Here is a 24,163-nt window from a genome sequence, read left to right on the forward strand (position 1 = left end):
CCTTTTCCAACAATAAAATAGTGGAGAAATATCCACAATCAACAGAATAACCACTCATACCAACCATTTAGCCACGAAAGAAGCTGGCTCAGGGTTCCGGGGTGCATGGTGGAGGCTCTGAGGCTGCAGGATAGACGTGGGGCGGGAGCAGGAGCAAGGGTGCTCGAAGGATGTCAGGTGGGACCAGCAAGAGGGCTTGAAGGGCAAGGGTGGCATTCAGGCCACAACGGGAGACCCACGCTCTGCACAGGCCATGCAGGATAGACACGGGTGAGATCAGGAGCAAGGGGCTCAAAGGGAGAGGATGGCCACGAGGGGGAACAACACACTACACAGACCATGCAGGGATAGATGCCAGCTGGGACCAGGAACAAGGGGGCTTGAAAGGCGAGGGTGGCATCCAGGACATGATGAGAGAATGGGAGAACAATGCTCTGCACAGACCATGCAGGATAGACACTGGACCAGGAGCAAGGGGCTTCTAGGGTGAGGGTGGCATCCAGGACATGATGAGAGAACCATGCTCTACACAGGCCACGCAGGGTAGACATGGGGTGGGATCAGGATAAAGGGTGCTGGAAGGGCGAGGGTGGCATCCAGGCCATGACAGGAGAACCATGCTCTACACAGGCCACGCAGGGTAGACACGGGGTGGGATCAGGAACAAGGGTGCTGGAAGGGAGAGGTGGCATCCAGGCCATGATGGGAGAACCATGCTCTACACAGGCCACGCAGGATAAACACGGGGTGGGATCAGGAACAAAGGTGCTTGAAGGGAGAGGGTGGCATCCAGGCCAGACCATGCAGGGGCAGCAGCTTTGCTCATGCAGGAGCCAAGTCTGGCTCTGCCTGCCTTTGGGGGCCTCCCAAACCTCACCCTGGGGGTTAGTGAGTCGTAGTCACTGGTTGTCTGCTCCCAGGTGTGGCCTTGCCCAGGCCCGGCCCCCACTGCCTCTGTCCCCCTCAGCACCATCGGTCCCCACCTCCGCATTTCCTAACGACTGCCCTTGGAGTGGTTACATGACAGGCTGAGTGTCCCATATTTGCAATGTTTGGGACTAGAGGTGTTTTGGATTTCCCATTTTTTTTGGATTTTGGAATATTCACATCATGGCAGTTAAGCAACCCTAATCCAAAACTCCGAAATCTGAGATGCTTCAGTGAGCATTTCCTTGGCATCATGTTGGCACTCAAAGAGTTCGGGATGTGGGAGTATTTGGATTTCAGGATTTTGGATTAGAGATTCTCAACCTGTCTAAAGACAGAAGGACTAGTGAAATACTTTTTCTTGTTTCTGTGCTTTTGTTAAAATATCTACCAAGTGTAAGTTCTGATGCAAGCAGTATCAGGGCCCAGATGAAGAGCTGTCAGGTTTCATGGAACTAGAATTAGAAATCAAATATATGCCCCAGTTATGGGTTGACGTGGTCATAATTTTAACACTGTTGCTCTCAGATCTACGTTTTTTAAAAAAAGAAATATTGGCCTGTAATCCTAGCACTTTGGGAGGCCGAGGCAGGTGGATCACAAGGTCAACAGATCGAGACCATCCTGGTCAACATGGTGAAACCCCATCTCTACTAAAAAATGCAAAAAAATTAGCTGGGCATGGTGGCGCGTGCCTGTAATCCCAGCTACTCGGGAGGCTGAGGCAGGAGAATTGCCTGAACCCAGGAGGCGGAGGTTGCGGTGAGCTGAGATCACGCCATTGCACTCCAGCCTGGGTAACAAGAGTGAAACTCCATCTCAAAAAAAAAAAAAAAAAAAAATTGTTTGCTTTATTATGTTTATTAAAAAGTCTATGTACAAACCCTACTAAATTTCAAAACATATTTCAATCTTATGCGTTTTGATTATATGAATTAAATATATTTCAATTATTTAGGATTCAACTCCACTCCCTCCCCTAAACCTCCACAGATGATCAGCTCTTGGCCTCCAGGGCACCAGTCACAAAAGGGCTGCCACGTTGTTCTCATGAGTTACGTCTACCCTGAACGGCTTAAGAGCCAGTGAATCCAGTTCAGACAAAGGAAACAAAACTGTCGTTTAGCAACTGACAACCCGGACCTAAGTGGGACCCACCCTTACATTCATACTGACTGAAATTAAGACACGTTTTACCTGAAAACACAGCAGGTGTCCCAGTCAGGCTGGCATCAAAAACCAGACACAGACGGTTGGCCAACCCACAGGCCAGCCACTGCCCATCTCCTGTTAGAAAGACAAAAGCAAAGCCCTCTTAGAAAAGCCTAATTCGTAGGAGCCACACTAACCACAGGCAAGATGTACAACTTCTCATAAACTTGGTTCTGAAACACACGCGAACATTAGCATGGGGTCTGCAGGCGCCAGCCCACGCCCACCCTTTCTCAAGTCCTCTCCCCGACAGCCTTGTAAGGCACAGCTTTGTCATTGTCATCAGCCTCCCTCAACAGAAGAGGAACAGAAAGATGAGAGAGGGAGGCTGACGTACAAGGTTGTGAACAGGAAGGGCTGCACCCAAAAGGTGCTGTACCCAGGACAGGATGGCCCCTGGAACATGGTGCCGGGGCCTGCCTCAAATCACTGGACTGTCCAGAGGCACATTCAGCTAAGCAGCTATGTTGAAACAATTTCCAAAAACAGGGTAGAAACAAATGACAGATGTCACCCACAATATTCAAACTTGAGGGCCGATAACACTGAAGGAATGTTCTGGTCTATCAGAGATCAAACGGACTTTATTGGTAATACTACATATCTAATTTCCAAAAATGATTTTAAAACTTCTGTGGCTACAATTATATAATAAAATAAAGGGAATTTAGCAGAATGGTAAATGGTAACCCTTAGGCGACTCAACCCTCTGGACAGGTGGTGTGAAGGGGGGACAAGGCACCAGCTCAGACAGGACTTTCTGTCCAGACCCAGGCAAGGGCACAGCTCGCCTGCAAGTCAATCTCGCTTCTGAGAAGCATCCAAGTGGTGCAACTATCTAGCTGAGGCCAAGGGCACTCTCACAAGCTGCTCCTCCCTTCTTTCAAACGTTATTTAGAAAAAAAATGCCGAGGTCCATTGGAAGTCTGGTGACGGCATTATCAAGACACACATGAGAACAGGGTGACTCTCACAGAAGCCAAGACACACTCAGCCCTGCAGGAAAAGGCCCGGCTGAGGGTCTGGCAAGGAAGGGACACTGTGTACAGCCTGTGTAATGCCATTCATGCCCATTCCTAGCCTGGCGCCTCCAGCCCATCCATGAGCAGAGGCCGCGTCTCCACAGGGAACTGGCAACTGTTCTGCTAGCTTCTCTGCCTACCAAAGCAGGCCCACCTTAATGCTTCCGTAGGAAGGGTCAGATACACAGAGAGCAAAACCCAGAGGAGCTGGCCACAGAACAGCAAATTCAGTGCTAGTGAGTGAGTGCATGTCTCCATGCCAACGCAGGGGAGAGCTCACCCTCACTACAGTCAAGTGAAGTCTTGGTTTTAATCTAGACACAAACCATCCCATGCAACTTCAAGTTATCCAAGGTTTTTACAAATATATTTACAATTTATGATACAATAGAAAAATGTTTACAGTGGACAGAATAAAAGTCTCACAAACAAAATGCTACCCAGCTCCCACAGGACGTGGCGCACCTGAGTACTGGATGCAGCACACGCGTGTGCGGGCGGGGGCTGCGGTGACCCGGGGGCCAGGCTTGGCAGGCACAGTGCAGTCCACGGCGTACGCCTCCCTGAGGGAAGGCCAGAAGTAACGACAATCGGGAGACATTCAAAGTGAGATTAGAAGTAAAATATAACCAAGAAACAAAGTGGGCTTCCCCCATCTACATGGATAATGGTATTCCAGTAAACTTGAATATTTATCTATAAATGCGTATATTTAGACTCTTACATTCAAAACCATGAAATAACTCTTTTAAATAGACTTACATTTCACATCGCCAAAAAAGGCATATATTTTACATAAAAAACAGCAAGGGTTTGTTGTGTTTCATATAAACTGATGTGAGCACTGTGATGATTTGGGGATGCGGGTTCTCACTAAGAAAATGAATTTCACTTTCTAGTCTCGTGCCGCTGTGGGTGGTGGTGTAATGGCAATCACTCAAATCATCTACAAATGCCTTCCATGTACACACCAGTGTCCTCCATGTACACTAACACCTTCCGTGTACACGCCAATGCCTTCTGTGTATATGCCTGAGCCCTGCACGGGCATGTGGAGGCCTCGCCATCATTGCTGCCCAGCAGTTCTCAACAGAAGGTCCATAAGAGTCAACGCAGAAGAGACACTGTGCTCTGTCTGGAAACCAGGGCCCTCACAGAAAGAAATCACCAAAAAAATCAGAGTTGAATGTAACTGTGACACCATGCTTCATCTGCATAAGGCCGGATGCATTTTGCAGAGAGCCCATGCATAGTATCAAGCAGAACACAGCAGGGACAGCAGCAGGCTGCAGAAAAGTGCAGTGAGCGGGGGCACAGTCAACACGGGCACTCCGTAATGCAGCGATTGCAAAGTAGACCCACGTACACTAAAATGGGCTTTAAGTACAGTAGCCCATATCTCTTCTAGGACAATGTAATCTTAAATCCAGGACTGGGAGAGGCCCCAGATGCCTGCCTGTCCAGTCACAAGGGGCCCAGGTGTCTGCAGGACATGCCCACAGCCAGCCGCAGCCGGTGTGAGCCAGCCCCGTGGACAGGTGCTCGCCCAGTGGCGTGGGCCATGGCCACTCCAAATGGGCACCTGGTGCTACAGTGGCCCCAACATTTTCATCCAATCCACCGGAATGGCACAGTGAGCATCAGCTACAACATTTTCTAAACTAAATTTTAACAAAATTTTAATATTTCAAAATTGTGTTAAGGTGGTAAGAACACAGCATGTCTGAAAAATTAACAGGAAAGAATTAAACTTGGCTAAAAAGTTACATAAATAATATAGATATACATATCTGTGTACATATGTACATAAACACATGCACACATGTAAGGTCTTCTACCTGTTTGGAAAGGAACCAGTTGAAGTATTGTAAGGGTCTGGGCTATTTCAAATGAACCTGGATGTGTACTAGATCACACACCATGTGCAGCTGCTCCTGTGTCTTGAAGGTCCTTTACCCTCACTCTTGATGTTGGTCTTTGGCGAAAACATAGTTAAGCTGCGGAAAGAAAACTCTGTCACTCTCAGATAGTGAGAGCTCTAAGGTCCCTAAGAGATTTATGTTTGACAGTGACAGAAATTACATACACAGATACTGACATCGGCATAAATGCTTTCAGGCCCCTCCCACCTGTCCTGCAGCCCTCAAGTCACCTCCTCCTCTCCTGCATCTCTCAGGCTGCCCAGAGACATCACCCTGCTACACACTGTCCTGTGACTCCTTTAAAATCCTATAACAGGAACCTGATGCTGGGCTTTTCCTGTTAAGTCCAAAGCCCCGGGTTGGCACTCGGTCACCAATGTCTGACAACCCTCATCCCCCACAGCTCCCACACAAAGCCCAACACTCACAACATGCCTTAATATGGCAGACCTGGGGAATCCATACAAAGCTGCCGATGACACTGGAGAATTACTCCACCCAACCATCATCCATCCGTTCAGTCATCCCTCCATCCATCAACCCATGCATTCATCCCCTCTTCATTGACCCACTCATCCATCTTTCATCTCTATATCCCTCCATCCCCACCATCCACCGATCCACTCATCCATCTCTCATCCCTCCATCCCTCCATCCCCACCATCTATCAACCCAGATCCATCCCTCATCTCTGTATCCCTCCATCCTCCCTTCATCCCCCACTCATCCATCTCTCATCCCTCCATCCCTACCATCCATGTAACCACTCACCCATCCCTCAACCTTTCATCCATCTATCCTCTCCATCCATCCCCCACTCATCCATCTCTCACCTCTCCATCCATCCATCCCCTCCATCCATCTACCCACTCATCCATCTGTCATCTCTCCATCCCCACCATCCATGCAAGCATGCATCCATCTTTCATCCCTCCATCCAGCTCTCCTCCCTCCAGAAATGCCTTGTGAGAGGATTTCGGGTGCTGAGTGCTGCCCAAGGCACAGCGGTTTAAAGAACAGATAATAAGTAAGGCACAGTCACCATTGTTCAAGCCAAAGAGAACAAGCAAGCACATCAGGAAAGCCCTTGGACAAGAGGAGGCTATGAGTTTACACAAAGTGGCCTGGGATTTCTGCCTGGAGCACAGCAGAGCCAGGGGGAGGGGAGGGTGGGGGAGTGGCCAGGGGCACATGAAGGGAGAGCTTGGCAGAGGTGAGTGCCAACCAGGGAGACTAGCGTGCGCTCTGAGGACAAGGACTCCAGGTCATAGGGCCATTTTGGCCACTGCCACGAGGTGAGGTAGGAGGAGGGGATATGTCTGCATTTTCTTAAGGAAAGTCAGCTTTCCCTTTGAGGAATGGGCCTGAGAAGGTCTGGGGAATGTCAGGGCCTCCCGTGGTTTCTCAGAGTATCCTGCCGCTTCGTCTCTCCTTGTCTCTGAGCAGCCTTGCTAACTCAGGGTTTAAATACACTCTGTGATCTGCTCCGATGTTACAGCAAAGCTGTGTTCTGAGAAGAGCACTGTGTCCGGCCTTGAGGGGCCACAACCGTTTCGAGAATCATCATGCTCTCCCAGCCCCACACCCCACGGGACCACCGCGTTACCGGACAAGGACTCGGAGGGCTGCCCCGTGGCCCAGTGCACACTGAGTGCTGCAGCTGCTGCTGACTGGCATGCTGGGGTCCAACCCACCACATTTTAACTCCTCTTTATATTGCTATGTCCTTTCTCCATAATGTGACCCGCAGGGACGTATCTGTGTCCCTACTGGTGTTAAAGTCCTGTATCTGTGACACAGGTGCATTCCCGAGTCTCACTGACACAAGTTAACTCACTGTGGTGCCGACGCATAACCAGACGACTTAATTTTACTGTGAAAAACCAGGAATTGGTCCTTCATGATGTTCCGTTTAGCTGTAGAAAGGTAATAACACCAAAAATTAGCATCTCATTATGGACATGAGAAGAACAGAGTTTCTTCAAAAAAGAAATATTCACACAAACAGAATGAGTTTCTGACTATAAATTTAAGAGGTTTCGTATCTGAAGCCACATCAACCATCACCAGCAAAAGATTAAATCAAGGGTTTGAAAGGATAAGAAAATAACCCAAGCTGCTTTTTGTTTAAGACAGAGTCTCATTCTGTCGCCCAGGCTAGAGTGCAGTGGTGCGATCTAGGCTCACGGCAACCTCTGCCTCCCAGTTTCAAGTGATTCTCCTGCCTCTGCCTCCTGAGTAACTGGGATTACAGGCACAGCACACACCACCATGACTGGTTACTTTTTGTATTTTTAGTAGAGAGGGGTTTTGACCATGTTGGTCAAGATGGTCTTGAACTCTTGACCTCATGATCCACCCACCTCGGCCTCCCAAAGTGCTGGGATTCCAGGCATGAGCCACTACGCCTGGCCCAGCCTATTTTACATTTTGCATACGACTACCAGTTGGCAAACACTCTGACATCACGTGAACTTACCATAAATATTTACAAATTAAAAAAAAGTTTTCAGATGAAATATAGTTTTGCCAGAACTATTTATTTTTGCATAAATTTAATAATTGGTGTTCAATATGAATAGTCTGTATATTATAAAAGAGCTTTATAAAAAAACAAATATTTGCATAATACTGAGTAATTCTAAAACTAGTTCCTTTTTTTAAACAAATTCAGTTCTGTTTCTTGTACTATTTCATATCGGATAACCTAATTTATATTCCCATTAAGAATCAAGTGGCCTGGCTGGGCATGGGGACTCATGCCTGGAATCCTAGCACTTTGGGAGGCAGAGGCAGGTGCATCATGAGGTCAGGAGATCGAGACCATCCTGGCCAACATGGTGAAATATCATCTCTACTAAAAATACAAAAATTAGCTGAGCATAGTAGTGGGCGCCTATAATCCCAGCTACTTAGGCTAAAGCAAGAGAATGGCTTGAACCCTGCTTCGGCCTCCCAAGGAGGTGGAGGTTGTAGTGAGCCGAGATCATGCCACTGCACTCCAGCCCGGGCGACACTGCAAGACTCCATCTCAAAAAAAAGAATCAAGTGGCCCTCATAGAGCATTAGCTTAAGATTGTGGACGTCTCACTGTGCAAATCTAAGTCCAGGAGGTGACCAGGAGCCTGTGAGTCAGGTCTCTACCCTGGGCCGGGGCCTAGGCCTGGGTACTGCTGGCCTCACAGGGTTGCAGAGCGCAAAGCCGGACCTGGAAAGGGAGAGGTTTCTATGGGAAAGGAAGATGCCACACACAGCTGGGACCCAAAGGGACCCTCAGAGGGCGGAGGAGAAGCCAGGAAACTGCCCTGTGCAATCTACACAGTCAGGAAAGGAGAAAAAGCCTTCTCCAAAAAATGATACAGTATCACCAAAAGGAAAACAATTTCGGGATAAAATAATCAAGTCATGGACACATTAGTAGTATACTTCATTATGAGAAGTCTAAAAAGTCCTCGAGTAAGGTCTGTAAATATGTAACTACGTGTCACTTTCACAAATGCTCTAAGCATTAACATACGAGAGTTCCTCGCCCATCACATACATTGTTTTCTATATTATCTCTGTCATAGTTTTGTCAGCAGAAGAAGGTGAATTTGGGGATTATAGCATTACTGTAAATGAAACAAATCCATTAATTTTCCATGGGAATATTTTCTAAACCACACACAAAACATCAACATGTTAAAGTTTCCCCACCTTTTAAAAGTTATCTCCATATTGAAACTATGTATATGATTGTTCTTATTAAAGGTTTTGTTCTAAACTCTAAATGCTATCACTGGTTGCGAACAACGGTACATCACATATGCTCGTCTGAAACAAGACGATCCATGTTGACAAAAAGTCTAAAAATTCCACTTGTAAGGCGTGATCGAAATCAATGAAGCATATGTAAGAAGAAAAGCTAAGGAAACAAACAGGGCAAGTTTTGAAGGAGAAAATCTCCTTCACGACAGATTGTGCGCGCAAGATCCCTCTCCCCAAACGTGCAGCCGTCCACGGAGGCAGACGGGACAACGGACTCTGTGTGCCGGAAACGCAGGAGGCCCTGCTCGTCACTCAGCGTAGAGCCTACGAACACGGGAGCTTCTTTCCACGGAAACAGTCAGAACTTTGGAAAACCATCTCTACGATTAGGCGTTTTAATTAATATTGGTTAGTCAAGTTTTTCCAAAAATGTTTCACTAGGACAGTATGTATACACATAAAATTCCTTTGGTTAATTAAGCAAAGGGTTCAAAAGGCTTTTTACATTGTACAACAATGTGAAGGCACAGAATGCCGCTGAACCACACACCCACATGCTTAAAAGGGTACTTTTATTTTATACATATCTTATCATTAAAGAAAGAAACAAACAGAAAATTTAAAAGACACTAAAAACAGACTACTACATAAATAATGCATGAATAATTTACCTAATGAACAGTTTCAATTCTTCACTAACATAATTACTACCTAGGACTTTTTCAATTTTTTGAGAGTGCTGCTATTGAAAAGGTGAATGCTGACTTTCATTATCTGTGTAACATCAGCATGTTAGGTATTCAGACAGCCTCTCCCACAGAGAAAAGCCACAAATGCCAGATGAAATATGTGCTTTATCTTGTTAAAGGCAGAAGAAAGAAAATGAGGACAAGATATTGAAACTGAGGTGAGCTGTGGACACTGCAACTCCAGCCGCAGGGACCTAGGATTTGTGTGGCCTCAGGGAGGTGTGGGCAGAAAGGCCAAGCTCCCCGGCTACTGCATAATCTCTGACTGGCCCAGGAAGCCTGTGCCGTGATGGTGTGTCCTGTCCCAGGCTGGTGGTCCTGTAGTCAGAGGGACCGTGGCAAGTGGCTTAGAAAGCCAGAAGCTATAGACTTGTGCACCCAAACCCCTAGAAAGCAACGCAAATCTCCTCTGATGGAATGCACTGCACCTCATTCAGTTCCAAAAAGTATGTAAAAACAAATAAAACAGAACAAAAAAACTAAGCGTCCATTTCTCTGATGAAAGTTGATACAAAAATCCTCAATAAAACATTAGCAAACTGAATTCTACAACACAACAGAAAGATTATACATCATGGGATTTATCCCTGACATACAAGGCTAGTTTTATACTCAAAATCAATGATACGCCTAATTTAAAGCTGTACACCAATCGTTCAGGTATAGAAGCAGAGAAAGCTCTTGCTAGGTCATTCTGTGGAGCTGGCACACCGAAACCAAACCCAGCAAGTTCCTGAGAAATCAATCATTCGAGGCCGGGCGCGGTGGCTCAAGCCTGTAATCTCAGCACTTTGGGAGGCCGAGGCGGGTAGATCACAAGGGCAAGAGATCGAGACCATCCAGGTCAACATGGTGAAACCCCGTCTCTACTAAAAATACAAAACATTAGCTGGGCATGGTGGCACGTGCCTGTAATCCCAGCTACTCGGGAGGCTGAGGCAGGAGAATTGCCTGAACCCAGGAGGCGGAGGTTGCGGTGAGCCGAGATCACGCCATTGCACTCCAGCCTGGGTAACAACAGTGAAACTCCATCTCAAAAAAAAAGAAATCAATCACTCAAGAACGCGAATCCAAAATGTCCTGTGCAAAATAATAGCGAAGAGATAATAAATGCAAATTAGGTTTATGACAGCCACTCATGGCTGATTAAAACAAGCAACAACCACCTCATGTTTAACCAGGAAAAGGCAAATGAAATCATATCTCCGCTGGTGGCCACACGGCTCCAGAGGGTCTCCAGATGCTGGTGACACCCTCCCTCCCCAGCTGGTTTCCAGGTTCTTGGCACCTTCAGAGCAAGAAATAAGATGTGAAAAGCAGCAGCTTTTGCTACAAAGTGAAAGCACACACCTAAGTGAGAAGCCAGGAGAGCTCAGCAGACAAAGGCATGCTTAGAGGACTTTGAGCTCAGCAGACGGAGGCATGCTTAGAGGACCTTGAGCAACCCATTTTGTGGGTGTTTCTTTAAGGAGAGGGTGGGATCATCATCGGACATCCTGGGAATAGCGTGGATTTCAGGTAACCTCCACCACAACCCCCTTCTCTTATTCGGGTTTTCCCAGAAGAGCTGAGGAGACCTCACACTGATGGGCTGGCCTTCTCTCCCCTTCTCTTATTCAAGTTTTCCCGGAACTGAGGAGACCTCACACTGATGGGCTGGCCTTCTCTCCCCTTCTCTTATTCGGGTTTACCCGGAACTGAGGAGACCTCACACTGATGGGCTGGCCTTCTCTCCCCTTCTCTTATTCGGTTTTCCCGGAACTGAGGAGACCTCACACTGATGGGCTGGCCTTCTCTCCCCTTCTCTTATTCGGATTTTCCCAGAAGAGCTGAGGAGACCTCACACTGATGGGTTGGCCTTCTCTCCCCTTCTCTTATTCGGTTTTCCCGGAATTGAGGAGACCTCACACTGATGGGCTGGCCTTCTCTCTCTCCCTTGCTTTGAGTTTTCTGCTGTCCTGTGGTTACTTTGCCACCTTCCTCTGTTCACTGTTGCTTGAGTTTTCCATCTTCCTGAGACCACCCAGTGCTAATCCTGTCTCACACTGGGTGAGCAGATATTCCAGTGCCCAGTGACATCTGGCCTTGGCCAGGGCTCAGTGCAGGTGGGGAGGTGTGTGCTGCTAGGCTAGCAGCCAGCCAGCTACCTGGGAAGACCTTCACCATCATCTGCCATGTGGGGAACCTTACCCAAGCCCAGCAGCTACCCCCGCAGACCTCAGGGCAGCCCTCCCGGCTCCAGGATACAGCATGTGCTGCAAAGGCTGCTCATAACAGCAGCGGCCTGGGACAAGCTGAATGTCTGTTAATACTGAATAAACTGGGTACATAAACGGCAGTATATCCAGACAACAGAATGCTATACAGCAACTGAAACAAATCTCACAGACACAAAGTGAAAACAGCAGACCACAAAAGAATGCAGGTAAGAAAGAATATTACTCTATGCATGAACAGCTCCAGCCCCAGACCAGACATGTTAGAGGAGACATTGTGATGAAGGATTTTTCAGTGTCTCTTTGCCAGCTGGAAGACCCTGAGGCTGGCAGTGTCCCTACCCAGGCTTTCCTGGGCCCTCACTAGGCACAGGAAGTACCTGCCCACTCAGCCCATTTGTGTTATAGCCCATTCAGTCCCGCTGCCCTGCCCTGGCCTGGGGTTCTGGGGCGGGCCTGGTCCCACTGCTGTTCCTGTGTGTGGGGCAGCTGCCCAGCGCTGGCAGAGGGTGGCGGGCTACAGCATTACGGCATTTTTCATACCCGCATTCAGTGAGTCCTGAGTTCTTTTCCTGCATCCAAGAACAGATTACCCTGACCACTGAAGAGTGAGAAGGGTGGATAGTATTTTTTGTTTGTTTTTGAGATAGTCTCGCTCTGTCGCTCAGGTTGGAGTGCAGTGGCGCAATCTCAGCTCACTGCAACCTTCACCTCCAGGGATCAAGCGATTCTTCCGCCTAAGCCTCCCAAGTAGCTGGGATTACAGGCGTGAGCCACTGTGCCCAGGCAGAGAGTTTTATTGAGTGACAGCTCTCAGAGGAGAGGGAACCCAGAGAGGGCAGCCCCCTACCCTCAGTCAGGTAGTTCCCCCACAACCACCACTGTGTGGCTGAGTTCAGGGCTTTTATGGGCTCAGAATGGGGGAGTGCATGTTGATTGGTTTATCACTATGCAAAAAAGGTTAAAAAAAAAGGCACAACTCAGAGATGGGCACAGCAGTGTAAAAACCAATTAGAGGCCGGGCGCTGTGGCTCACACCTGTAATCCCAGCACTTTGGGAGGCTGAGGTGGGTGGATCACGAGGTCAAGAGATCAAGACCATCCTGGTCAAGGTGAAACCCCGTCTCCACTAAAAATACAAAAAATTAGCTGGGCACGGTGGCGCGTGCCTGTAATCCCAGCTACTCAGGAGGCTGAGGCAGGAGAATTGCCTGAACCTAGGAGGCGGAGGTTGTAGTGAGCCGAGATCACGCCACTGCACTCCAGCCTGGGTAACAAAAGCAAAACTCTGTCTCAAAAAAAAAAAAAAAAAAAAAAAATTAGAGAAGGGTAGGTTTATGTAAAATAGGTGAAGGGTAGGGACCAATCAGAGGAAAGCGCACCAAACAGGAAAACAGTTTCTCAATCCAATCTGTGGATTTATCCAACACTTACAGTTTGGCTCTCAGACTTGAAACTGTCTTTGGTTTGGAGGTCAGGATTCACCGGGGACCTGCCTGCACCTGCCTGGGGATTTCTCTGACTCCTGCTACTGTTAGTTGTTAAGGATGAATGGTAGGAGGTGAGATTGACAAGGCTAAGAGAGACTAGAAGGGGTGGGGGAAAAGCATGTGAGGAGGCTTGGGGGATCCAGGAAGATGAGGAGGTTCGAGGGGGCTAAGGAGAACAAAGAGGCTGGGAGGACCAGGCAAGGAGGCCTGGAGGACCCAGGAGGGCAAGGAGGAAGGCAGGAGGGCCCAGGAGGGCAAGGAGGAAGGCAGGAGGGCCCAGGAGGAAGGAGGCAAGAATGCCCAAGAAGGCAAGAAGGAGGCTGGGAGGGCCCAGGAGGAGGAAGAGGCCGGGAAGGCCCAGGAGGAGGAAGAGGCCGAGAGGGCCCGGGAGGAGGAGAAGGCCAGGAAGGCCCAGGAGGAGGAAGAGGCCAAGAGCGCCCGGGAGGAGGAGAAGGCCGGGAAGCCCAGGAGGAGGAAGAGGCCGAGAGGGCCCGGGAGGAGGAGAAGGCCGGGAAGGCCCAGGAGGAGGAGGAGGTGGAAAGGCCCAGGAGGAGGAGGAGGTGGGAAGGCCCAGGAGGAGGATAAGGAAGCCAGAAGGCCCAGGAGGAGGAGGAGGCAGGGAAGGCCCATGAGGAGGAGGAGGAGGAGGCTGGGAAGGCCCAGGAGGAGGAGGAGGCTGGGAAGGCCCAGGAGGAGGAGGAGGCCAGGAAGACCCAGGAGGAGAAGGAGGAGGCTGGGAGGTCCAGGAGGAGGAGGAGGAGGCCGGGAAGGCCCAGGAGGAGAAGGAGGAGGCCAGGAAGACCCAGGAGGAGAAGGAGGCCAAGAAGACCCAGGAGGAGGAGGAGGCCGGGAGGCCCAGGAGGAAGCAGTAGCTTGGGGAGGGTTAGGCCCGCAGCAGCCCACAGGCATTCTCTTCTCAGCCATCTTCCAACCCACCTGCTGTTGTCTTCTCTGCTGTATGTATGTTTTGCAATTTAAGATGCCTTCTCAATGATGAGTAATTAGTGCCTCCTTACATAGCAGAAGTGCCATGACTTCATGAGGTCAAAGGCCACTCCCAGTGAGGAGTCAGCTTGGCGTGGAGGCTATGATGCTGGCTGAGCCTGGCCGCCTTCCCCAGGCCTTCATTCTCAAAGTTTCTCAGAACTGTCCCCATGGTGATAGGATGGCAGCAGAGCATAAATCAGCAGGAGACAGGCACTTAACCCCGAAGGCGGGTCTTTCATGGAAAGAGGGCCTAGGAATGGGGGACCTGTCAGAAACCCCGCAGCAGCAGGGACCCTCATGTAGGACAGAACAAGCAAACAGCTCCAGGCCCAAGCTCAGCTCTGAGTCCCAGCCTAGCACCTGAAAACAGCCCTCCCCACTCTGCAAGGCAGGCCCGAACCACACAGTCTGTGAGACCCAGGAAAGGCAAAGGTGCTCAAAGCATGATTTCAAAAAGTCTGGTAGGGAGCGGGGGCAGAGAGGCTGGGACAGAAGTCCTAGAAGTCAAGCTCAAGGGCTTCGAGGGAGCATGAAGGACATGGCCCATGTCAGAAGGCGGGCTCCACGGGAGATCGAGACATGCCTGACATGGGAACCCCAGCCCAGCCCAGCCCAGCCCAGCCCGGGAAGAGGCCCGAGGGTGGGGTCGCCAGGTTGCTGGTGGGGAAGATGGCCCTTCCGGGAGGTCAGGGCCAGTGGTCAGGCAGCTACAAGGCAGAAGGTGAAAGAAGGGTATGGGGAAGCCTCAGGCTTTCTAAGTAGGTCCAGTAGGAGGTTTAACAAGACCAATTAAAGGGTTAGGCTGGTCACTGAAGGAAAAAAGAAGTAATTATCAGTAAGCCTTGAAAGAAATGGAACATAACAAAGTTTACCATCTTAAAGTGAAAGTTAATTTTTATATATTTGAAAGATGCAACATGTGGATTTATTTGGCTGCTGCTTAGAACAAACCAATAAAAAATATTGTTGAGGCAATCAGGGATAATTTATTATGGGCTTGCTAATACAAGATTCCAGAAAGTTACTGGTTTTGACATAATGTCATGGTGGTAAAAATGTACAGGTTCCAGAAATGTGCACTGAAGCGTGCAGTGTACAAACACTCAGGATTTGCTTTCAAACTCCTCAGCAGAGGAAAAAGGGAAACAGATGTTCTCACCGTCAGTCACTGCTGAAGGTGCACTGTGCACTGTCACTGCACCAGGCACCAGCCTCCAATCTCGGGCATGGTGCTGAATTGCTACAAGGGATGCCCAGTTCAGGAGGGGAAGCACCCAACATGTTCCCACCACAGCAGGCACGTAACAAACACATGAGAGGCAGAGATACAAAGGAGGGAAGGCTGGAAGGAAGCGCAGAATGCGTATTTTAACAGATAGGAATTCTCAAAGCCATGTAGCAGCCCTAACCACAACAAGAAGGCATCAGCCTTGTGTTCTTAGATTTCACAGCTCACTGAACTCACCACGTTGCTGTTCACTAGCAGCCTTGGTGCTTTTCTCCTTGGCAATTCCCAGATACAGTGGAGAGGTAGGCAGGACACAGGAGCTGAAACAGAAACAAACCACATAAAACTAGGAGTGCAAAGAATGACACGATGGACACATTTCAATGACACACACACTTTCAAGACAGTTACAAATGACTAATTCATGCAGCTGGTGGGGAAGACAGAGCAGTATTTGAAAATGAAAACCGTCGAGCATATTCTTATCCTTGTTGGGAAAAAATTAATATATTCTTAATAAAAGTGCTGTTTTATCATGTACATTGTATCCTGAAATAAAATAGTGGTTCACATTAAAGTAAACTATGAACTATTTAGTTTTCAACAGAATAGAAGCAACAGCATGAAAAACTGTTTCTTCCAGTCAGCACTGGTCGAGTTCAGAGCTTCCTAAACTTTATTTCTCAACACACAAAGAAATGCAGGGGAAAGTGCACACACACTCCGCACCTGAAGACACTCTACCTGGCTGGCACTGAGAGGCCCTGTTCCACCCTGGGGCACTGCTGAGCCACGACCAGCGCAGCTGGGTCCACCTCCAATGCGGCAATCTTCCCTCCAAACAGGGAGGCCAGCAAGCACAGCGCCTGCAGGGACACAGCTTCCACATGGTTAGTGACACTGTCTGGGAAGAGAGACTCAGGGAGTACCCGAACACGCGCCTAACACTGGCTTCATTCCCACAGCAGGGTCACCACCCTGTCACTCCAAAATCCCAACTCCTCAGCCAGTAGTTACTAGATCATTCTGTAGAACGGAGAAATCGGAGGTGCCATGTCTGGGGACCGACCTTGCCATCTGCGAAGTGGCTCCTCAGGGCACATGATCCGGCCAATGGGATGCTGAGGCTGTGGAAATCTTCAGTTCGGCAAGACCAGGAGGAACATGATGGGGAGGAAGGGAGCAGTCACTGCCCCGGCCCCGCCACACATGCTCCAGGCCCCATCACACACACTGCAGGCTGTGCACCACATACCCAAACACACCAGGCCAACACCACACACACACACACACCAAGCCCTTAGCCTCACACACTCCAGGCCCAGCCACACACACTGCAGGCTGTGCCCCACATACCAACACATATGCAAGGCCCCATGCTGCACACACACCAGGCCACACACCACACACACATACACACCAAGCCCTTAGCCTCACACACTCCAGGCCCAGCCATACACACTGCAGGCTGTGCCCCACATACCAACACATAGCAAGGCCCCATGCTGCACACACACCAGGCCACACACACACACACACACACACACACCAAGCCCTTAGCCTCACACACTCCAGGCCCGGCTGCACACTCTGCAGGCTGTGCCCCACATACCAACACATAGCAAGGCCCCATGCTGCACACACACCAGGCCACACACACACACACACACACACACCAAACCCTTAGCCTCACACACTCCAGGCCCGGCCACACACCACACATACTCCAGGCCCCGCCACACACACGCCAGGCCCGGCCACACACACTGCAGGCTGTGCCCCACATACCCACACATATGAAAGGCCCCATGCTGCACACACACCAGGCCACACACCACACACACGCCAGGCCCGGCCACACACACTGCAGGCTGTGCACCACATACCCACACATATGAAAGGCCCCATGCTGCACACACACCAGGCCACACACCACACACACTCCACGCCCCGCCGCACACATGCCAGGCCCGGCCACACACACTGCAGGCTGTGCACCTCACACCCACACATATGCAAGGCCCCATGCCATGCGCACATCAGGCCCTGAGCCTCACACACGCCAGTCCTCGCTCTGAGGCTGGGATGTGACTCAGACTGAGACCTGCAGCTCAGCTTCCTGGAGAAGCCACACATCCAGCAGCAGCTCAGAAAGGAAATGTGTTATTCAGAGTGTGACCGTTTTGGGGAAGAAAGGCTGAGTTTGCAAGGAGAAGCCTTGCCTAGCTGAGCTGAGGAGGGGCAGGGATGGGCGCCTGAAGGGAAGGGGGGAGGGTAAAGATGCAGATGGATCCCGCAGCCCCACAGAAGTCTGAGCATTCTGGGCTGGAAAGGAGGCACCGAGAGAAGCCAGTGCCTAGGAGGTGGCCACGGAGGACCCCCCCGCAATGGACGAAAAGGTTGGAATCCAGCCTGCTTTTCAAAGTCACCTGGGTTCCTGGGCAGAAAGTGTATGGCAGGTGGCAGCCAGGGATCTAGGAGAGGAGGGTGGGAACCTCTGGGGTGGGGGATGAGATGGAGCCTTGGGGGCAGGAGATGGGTAGAGGTTACTATTCCTACATTCCTGGGGGTGGCAGAAACTGGGGAAGGGAACCAGGGTTGGAGAGGAGAGCGCCTCGGCCAGGTTTACGCTGCGCAAGCCTGGGGCTCCGGGAGGCTCTCTAGGGATACTGGAGAAGCCAGGGGCTTCCCAGGGGTGTTCCCACGGGTGTTGGGGTGTTGCACACCCCAGGTGGCCTGGCGTGTCTGGCGAGGGCCTGGCAGACGGAGGGAAGGGGTGGCTCCAGGGCTGAGTGCCCAAGGGTCTGGGAAAGGTCCTCATCCTTTGGATCTGGCAGCCCAGAGGTCCTTGCATTCTCGATGCTGAGTCGTGACTGAAGCATCTCATCCTGTGACGCGTGTGCATCTCGGAGACACTCGGATCACGTGGTGAGGCCTTCTCCACAAATACTTTCACTACCCCACACACCAGTCAAAGGAAAACATTACAGTTATGCAGCATTTACACCAAAGATCTTACCCTTGTAATAGAGAGCAGCTTCCACTTCCAGGTTTGCTGGGTTAAACACGAATAAGCCCACTGAGCTTCCAATCCACAAGCACTGGGTGTTCTCAGAGGAAAGACTGATTTACAACAAAAAGAACAGGACATACACTAATCTTACTCCTGAAGGTTTTGCCCCATGCACACCCCTGGGCCTGGCTGTGAGCTCTTTGCAGAAATGGGGAGCACAGGCCGGGGCAGGTTCTTGCCAATGAGAACCACGTCTGTGCTGGGCTTCCATTCAGCCTGTGGTGGGTCCCCCGGGTGCCTGCTAACATCTGTGAAGATGCTCGCTCTGACCTCTGTGGTTTCTGTTTTCTTCTAAGGTTACAGAAAAGGTTGCCACCAGAACCTGGGCCAAGCCACTGCTCAGGTGCTATCTGAGTGACTGAACTTGAGGGCCACGCAAGCTGCCCACCCATGAATGAGGAACAAGCTCCAGGAGGAGAGCAGCTGCCCGAGGCGGTGAGTTAAGACCAGTGCCAACAGGGATCTGTTGCTGAACTCAGCAGCTATCTCTGAGGAGGCTGGGCGCACACTTGGCAGAGGCCCCCAGCTGGAACCTGCTTTCCAGGCCTCCCTCTCGAGTTCTGCCCCAGGCAGCACCCTGGGCTCCTCCTGGGCATCCACCAGCACCAGTCCATGCTTCCCCCACCAGTGTCAACAGAAGGTGTCATGTGGCTTCTGCTTTGCTCTAAGGGCTCCCTCTGCTATAGGTGAGACGGGGGCCTCGAAGAGCCTTGGGTCCACACATCCTCTGGGAGCAAGCATCCAGCCTCCATGCCCACCCTGCTTCCCCTCCGTGCTTTGGACCAAGCAGGGACTGTTCTGCTCCAGGGATGCTCTGCACAGAGACACAGTCGAGCAATGGCTGAAGCCATTCAAAGCAACGCTGCCCCCTAATCTCCAGCGCTTTCCAAGCATTTTGGGGAGGAGAGGTGAACATAATTGTAGCATGTTCTTTAATAACAGTTAAACAGTACTTCTTTATGTTGCCAAATATGTATACTATTTCTGAGCCCAGAAATCAATAGAATTCATCTGCTGTTAACTTGAAATGTGTAATGTACAGTGCAAGTGGGAAACAGGAAAGCTGAGGCAATTACCATTACCATTTCCTCTTTCTAAAGAAAAAGTCATACCACAGAGGCAAAGATCTGCCTAGACTTTGGTAACAAACTTAAAAATCATCAAATTCCTTTTATTAAAGATACTTACACATCATTGCCCAGTTTACCAACTTTAAGATTTAAAGCATGCAATCCCAAGAATGAGATTAGTATTAATGAGACAAAAATAATTTGGTTTTATTTCAATCATTCTTAGAAAATAAATTTAATGTTCATCTAAGGAATTTAAGGTCCCCCGGGCACCTACTAACATCTGTGAAGATGCTCACTCTGACCTCTGTGGTTTCTGTTTTCTTTACATGGCATAGGCCAAGCTTTTGATGCTTACCATCCACATGCGGAATGTGGGACACGTGAGAGATCGCAGGGTGCAAGTCTCAGTATAGGAAACGTCACTCCCACCTGCTCTCCTTTTCCCAGAGCACTTGTAGAGGGAAGCCAGCTTTCTTCTAGGAAACAGAATTACTGACAATCTGAGAAGTGAACTTAAACACATCCATCAGGTTTAAAGGCCAAGGACTGACCCACGGAGATGCTGAGGTGAATGTGCACCGCAGAGTCACTCGGATCACGCGGTGAGGAAAGCTCTAAGGTAGCACCCAGCACGACACATGTGGACCGCGGAGTCACTCGGTTCACACATCGAGGAAAGCTCTAAGGTAGCACCCAGCACGACACATGTGGACCGCGGAGTCACTCGGTTCACACATCAAGGAAAGCTCTAAGGTAGCATCCAGCATGACAGGTGTGCACTGAGGAGTCACTTAAATCACACAGTGAGGAAAGCACTGAGGTAGCATCCAGCATGACAGGTGTGCACTGAGGAGTCACTTAAATCACACAGTGAGGAAAGCTCTAAGGTAGCATCCAGCATGACAGGTGTGCACTGAGGAGTCACTTAAATCACACATCAAGGAAAGCTCTAAGGTAGCACCCAGCATGACAGGTGTGCACTGAGGAGTCACTTAAATCACACAGTGAGGAAAGCTCTAAGGTAGCACCCAGCATGACAGGTGTGCACTGAGGAGTCACTTAAATCACACAGTGAGGAAAGCTCTAAGGTAGCACCCAGCATGACAGGTGTGCACTGAGGAGTCACTTAAATCACACAGTGAGGAAAGCACTGAGGTAGCACCCAGCATGACAGGTGTGCACTGAGGAGTCACTTAAATCACACAGTGAGGAAAGCACTAAGGTAGCACCCAGCATGACAGGTGTGCACTGAGGAGTCACTTAAATCACACAGTGAGGAAAGCACTGAGGTAGCACCCAGCATGACAGGTGTGCACTGAGGAGTCACTTAAATCACACAGTGAGGAAAGCACTAAGGTAGCACCCAGCATGACAGGTGTGCACTGAGGAGTCACTTAAATCACACAGTGAGGAAAGCTCTAAGGTAGCACCCAGCATGACAGGTGTGCACTGAGGAGTCACTTAAATCACACAGTGAGGAAAGCACTAAGGTAGCACCCAGCATGACAGGTGTGCACTGAGGAGTCACTTAAATCACACAGTGAGGAAAGCACTAAGGTAGCACCCAGCATGACGGGTGTGCACTGAGGAGTCACTTAAATCACACAGTGAGGAAAGCTCTAAGGTAGCACCCAGCATGACGGGTGTGCACTGAGGAGTCACTTAAATCACACAGTGAGGAAAGCTCTAAGGTAGCACCCAGCATGACAGGTGTGCACTGAGGAGTCACTTAAATCACACAGTGAGGAAAGCTCTAAGGTAGCACCCAGCATGACGGGTGTGCACTGAGGAGTCACTTAAATCACATAGTGAGGAAAGCTCTAAGGTAGCACCCAGCATGACAGGTGTGCACTGAGGAGTCACTTAAATCACACAGTGAGGAAAGCACTCAGGTAGCACCCAGCATGACAGGTGTGCACTGAGGAGTCACTTAAATCACACAGTGAGGAAAGCTCTAAGGTAGCACCCAGCATGACAGGTGTGCACTGAGGAGTCACTTAAATCACACAGTGAGGAAAGCACTGAGGTAGCACCCAGCATGACAGGTGTGCACTGAGGAGTCACTTAAATCACACAGTGAGGAAAGCACTGAGGTAGCACCCAGCATGACGGGTGTGCACTGAGGAGTCTCTTAAATCACACAGTGAGGAAAGCACTGAGGTAGCACCCAGCATAGCACTGCCCGGGAGCGATGCAACTTTAAGTGCAGAACCAGAGAGAGGGTGGGAAATAAGAGATGATCAATGGAAAGAAGTAAACTTCATGATCCTAAAACTAAGTTTAAGGTTTGCTTCAGTAGTAAATAATTATTTATCAAATAAATAACAAAACCAAAGCCTAAAGCATTAGGGAAAAAACTGTTATGCTTGATAAAGGTAATTTCAGACCTAATATGAAAAGAAATAGTTTAAAGTCATTTACAAAAAGCAAGAGCTAAAAGAAAGAATGAGTAACAAGAGTGAGGAAGAGCATGTACACTGTGAACAGAGGTGACTGCTGTAATACGAAATGTCAGCTGCACGTTACCAATGAAAGAAGTGGCCCCTGGACTGAAAAGCAAAATCAGTGTTTTCTTCCAGGAGAGGGTCAGCTCCTTTGTGACAGTACAGAAGATAAAAACACACATGAGGTGAGCTGTGGTCAACAGGAAGCAACTCTGGATAGCAGGAGACCAGGTGAGAACGTGGGGATGCTGGGCGGGTGCAGGTGGCATCTGAGATGCAGAAGAGACCAGGTGAGGACGTGGGGGTGCTGGGTGAGTGCGGGTGGCGTCTGAGAGGCACAGGAGACCAGGTGAGGACATGGGGGTGCTGGGCGGGTGCAGGTGGCGTCTGAGATGCAGAAGAGGCCAGGTGAGAATGTGGAGGTGCTGGGCGGGTGCAGGTAGCGTCTGAGAGGCACAGGAGGCCAGGTGGGGACGTGAAGGTGCTGGGCGGGTGCAGGAGGTGTCTGAGATGCACAGGAGGCCAGGTGAAGACGTGGGGGTGCTGGGCAGGTATAGGTGGTGTCTGAGATGCACAGGAGACCAAATGAGGACGCAGAGGATGCTGGGCGTATGTAGGTGGTGTCAGATGCAGCAGAGGCCAGGTGAGGACGTGGGGGTGCTGGGCGGGTGCAGGTGGCATCTGAGATGCAGAGGAGGCCAGGTAAGAATGTGGGGGTGCTGGGCGGGTGCAGGTGGCGTCTGAGAGGCACAGGAGACCAGGTGAGGACATGGGGGTGCTGGGCGGGTGCAGGTGGCATCTGAGATGCAGAGGAGGCCAGGTGAGGTTGTGCTGGGCTGGTGTAGGTGGTATCTGAGAGGCACAGGAGACCAGGTGAGGACGTGAAGGTGCTGGGTGGGTGCAGGTGGCATCTGAGATGCCCAGGAGATGAGGTGAGGATGTGAGGGTGCTGGGCGGATGTAGGTGGTGTCTGAGATTCACAGGAGACCAGGTGAGGATGTAGAGGTTGCTAGGCAGGTGCAGGTTGCATGTGAGTCATGCAGTGCACCTTTCTGATCAGTATGACCTGCCCTCCCTGGTCACCCACTGCAGGACAGTAGCCCAAGGTAGCCATGAAGCTGCTGTATTGGGGCCTGTGCTCTTCTGTTCACCAAAGCCCCTCAGCCCTGTCCCCACACACACCAGATGCCTCTATGTGCTGATTGCCTACCCCTCACATGACCTGCAGGGCCTCAGCGTATTTCTGAGGTTGCAGCCCTAGGTTTCTCCTAAACTGGGACCTCTCTCTTGCCTTGGTCAGACCTAGGGCCCTGGACGCAGTGCCTGGTGAAAGATCCAGGCCAAGTGGGAGGCCTGAGGGAGGGGCTGAGCAACACACCTGGTTGGCTATACAGCCCAGACTTAACCCTTCTTGTGAAGAAAGTCTCTGTCTTCTTCCTTAGGTCAACCCGTGCCACACGACGATAGTGGTGTCCATCCATCAGACTGAAGATCCAAAGCTACAAATGCAAAGAACACGCAGACATGGTGCTACAGCAGAGGTCCTTCCACCAAAGCAGAACACCAGAGTAGAAGCACGAGGGAAGATGCATCACAGGACAAGCCCTTCACCCCCCGCAGAGGCTCCCTGCACAGCTCTCTCCTGCCTTCAACCTCCACCCTGGAAGCCCTCCTTACGGCCTACACCCCCGGTGTCAGAGCACTTTTGAATTGCCAGCACCTCAGCTCAGAGCACACAGGCAGGGTCCCATTGTGCAAGCCTCCCCACATACTCCTCTGGAACCCCAGCCCCAGGCTCTCGGCGCACACCCCACAGCTCCTCCAGGCCCTCCGGCCCCAGGCTCTCTACACACACCCTGGGCCCCAGGCTCTCTGCACACTCCCTACAGCTCCTCCGGGTCCCCAGCCCCAGGCTCTCTGCACACACCCTGGGCCCCAGGCTCTCTGCACACTCCCTACAGCTCCTCCGGGTCCCCAGCCCCAGGCTCTCTGCACACACCTCACAGCACCTCCAGGACCCCCAGCCCCAGGCTCTCTGCACACACCCCACAGCAGCACCTCCAAGACCCCCAG

The 24,163-nt window shown here is 50.5% G+C and overlaps 1 protein-coding gene and 1 long non-coding RNA gene across 10 annotated transcripts in view; one reads left to right on the top strand and one right to left on the bottom strand.

Annotated features, from left to right (window-relative positions):
• WDR27 (WD repeat domain 27) overlaps nt 1-24,163 on the bottom strand; it is a 304,525-nt gene that overhangs the window by 221,281 nt on the left and 59,081 nt on the right. For all 9 annotated transcript variants that reach the window (XM_078370488.1, XM_078370485.1, XM_078370484.1 and 6 more), the window contains exons 8-17: nt 23,469-23,589; nt 20,002-20,122; nt 18,520-18,623; nt 16,570-16,637; nt 16,245-16,366; nt 15,738-15,820; nt 6,921-6,999; nt 5,081-5,158; nt 3,627-3,724; nt 2,125-2,214 (exon numbers count right to left, since the gene is read on the bottom strand). In XM_078370488.1, coding sequence (XP_078226614.1) covers nt 2,125-2,214; nt 3,627-3,724; nt 5,081-5,158; nt 6,921-6,999; nt 15,738-15,820; nt 16,245-16,366; nt 16,570-16,637; nt 18,520-18,623; nt 20,002-20,122; nt 23,469-23,589 — 964 coding nt within the window. The remainder of the gene's footprint in view (nt 1-2,124; nt 2,215-3,626; nt 3,725-5,080; nt 5,159-6,920; nt 7,000-15,737; nt 15,821-16,244; nt 16,367-16,569; nt 16,638-18,519; nt 18,624-20,001; nt 20,123-23,468; nt 23,590-24,163) is intronic.
• LOC118153053 (uncharacterized) lies at nt 17,600-19,481 on the top strand. The gene is made up of 4 exons (XR_004742237.3): nt 17,600-17,899; nt 18,338-18,428; nt 18,870-19,008; nt 19,260-19,481. It is a non-coding gene; the product is annotated as an uncharacterized LOC118153053 (long non-coding RNA).

This window comes from Callithrix jacchus, chromosome 4 (assembly GCF_049354715.1).
Source record: "Callithrix jacchus isolate 240 chromosome 4, calJac240_pri, whole genome shotgun sequence".
NCBI lineage: Eukaryota > Metazoa > Chordata > Mammalia > Primates > Cebidae > Callithrix > Callithrix jacchus.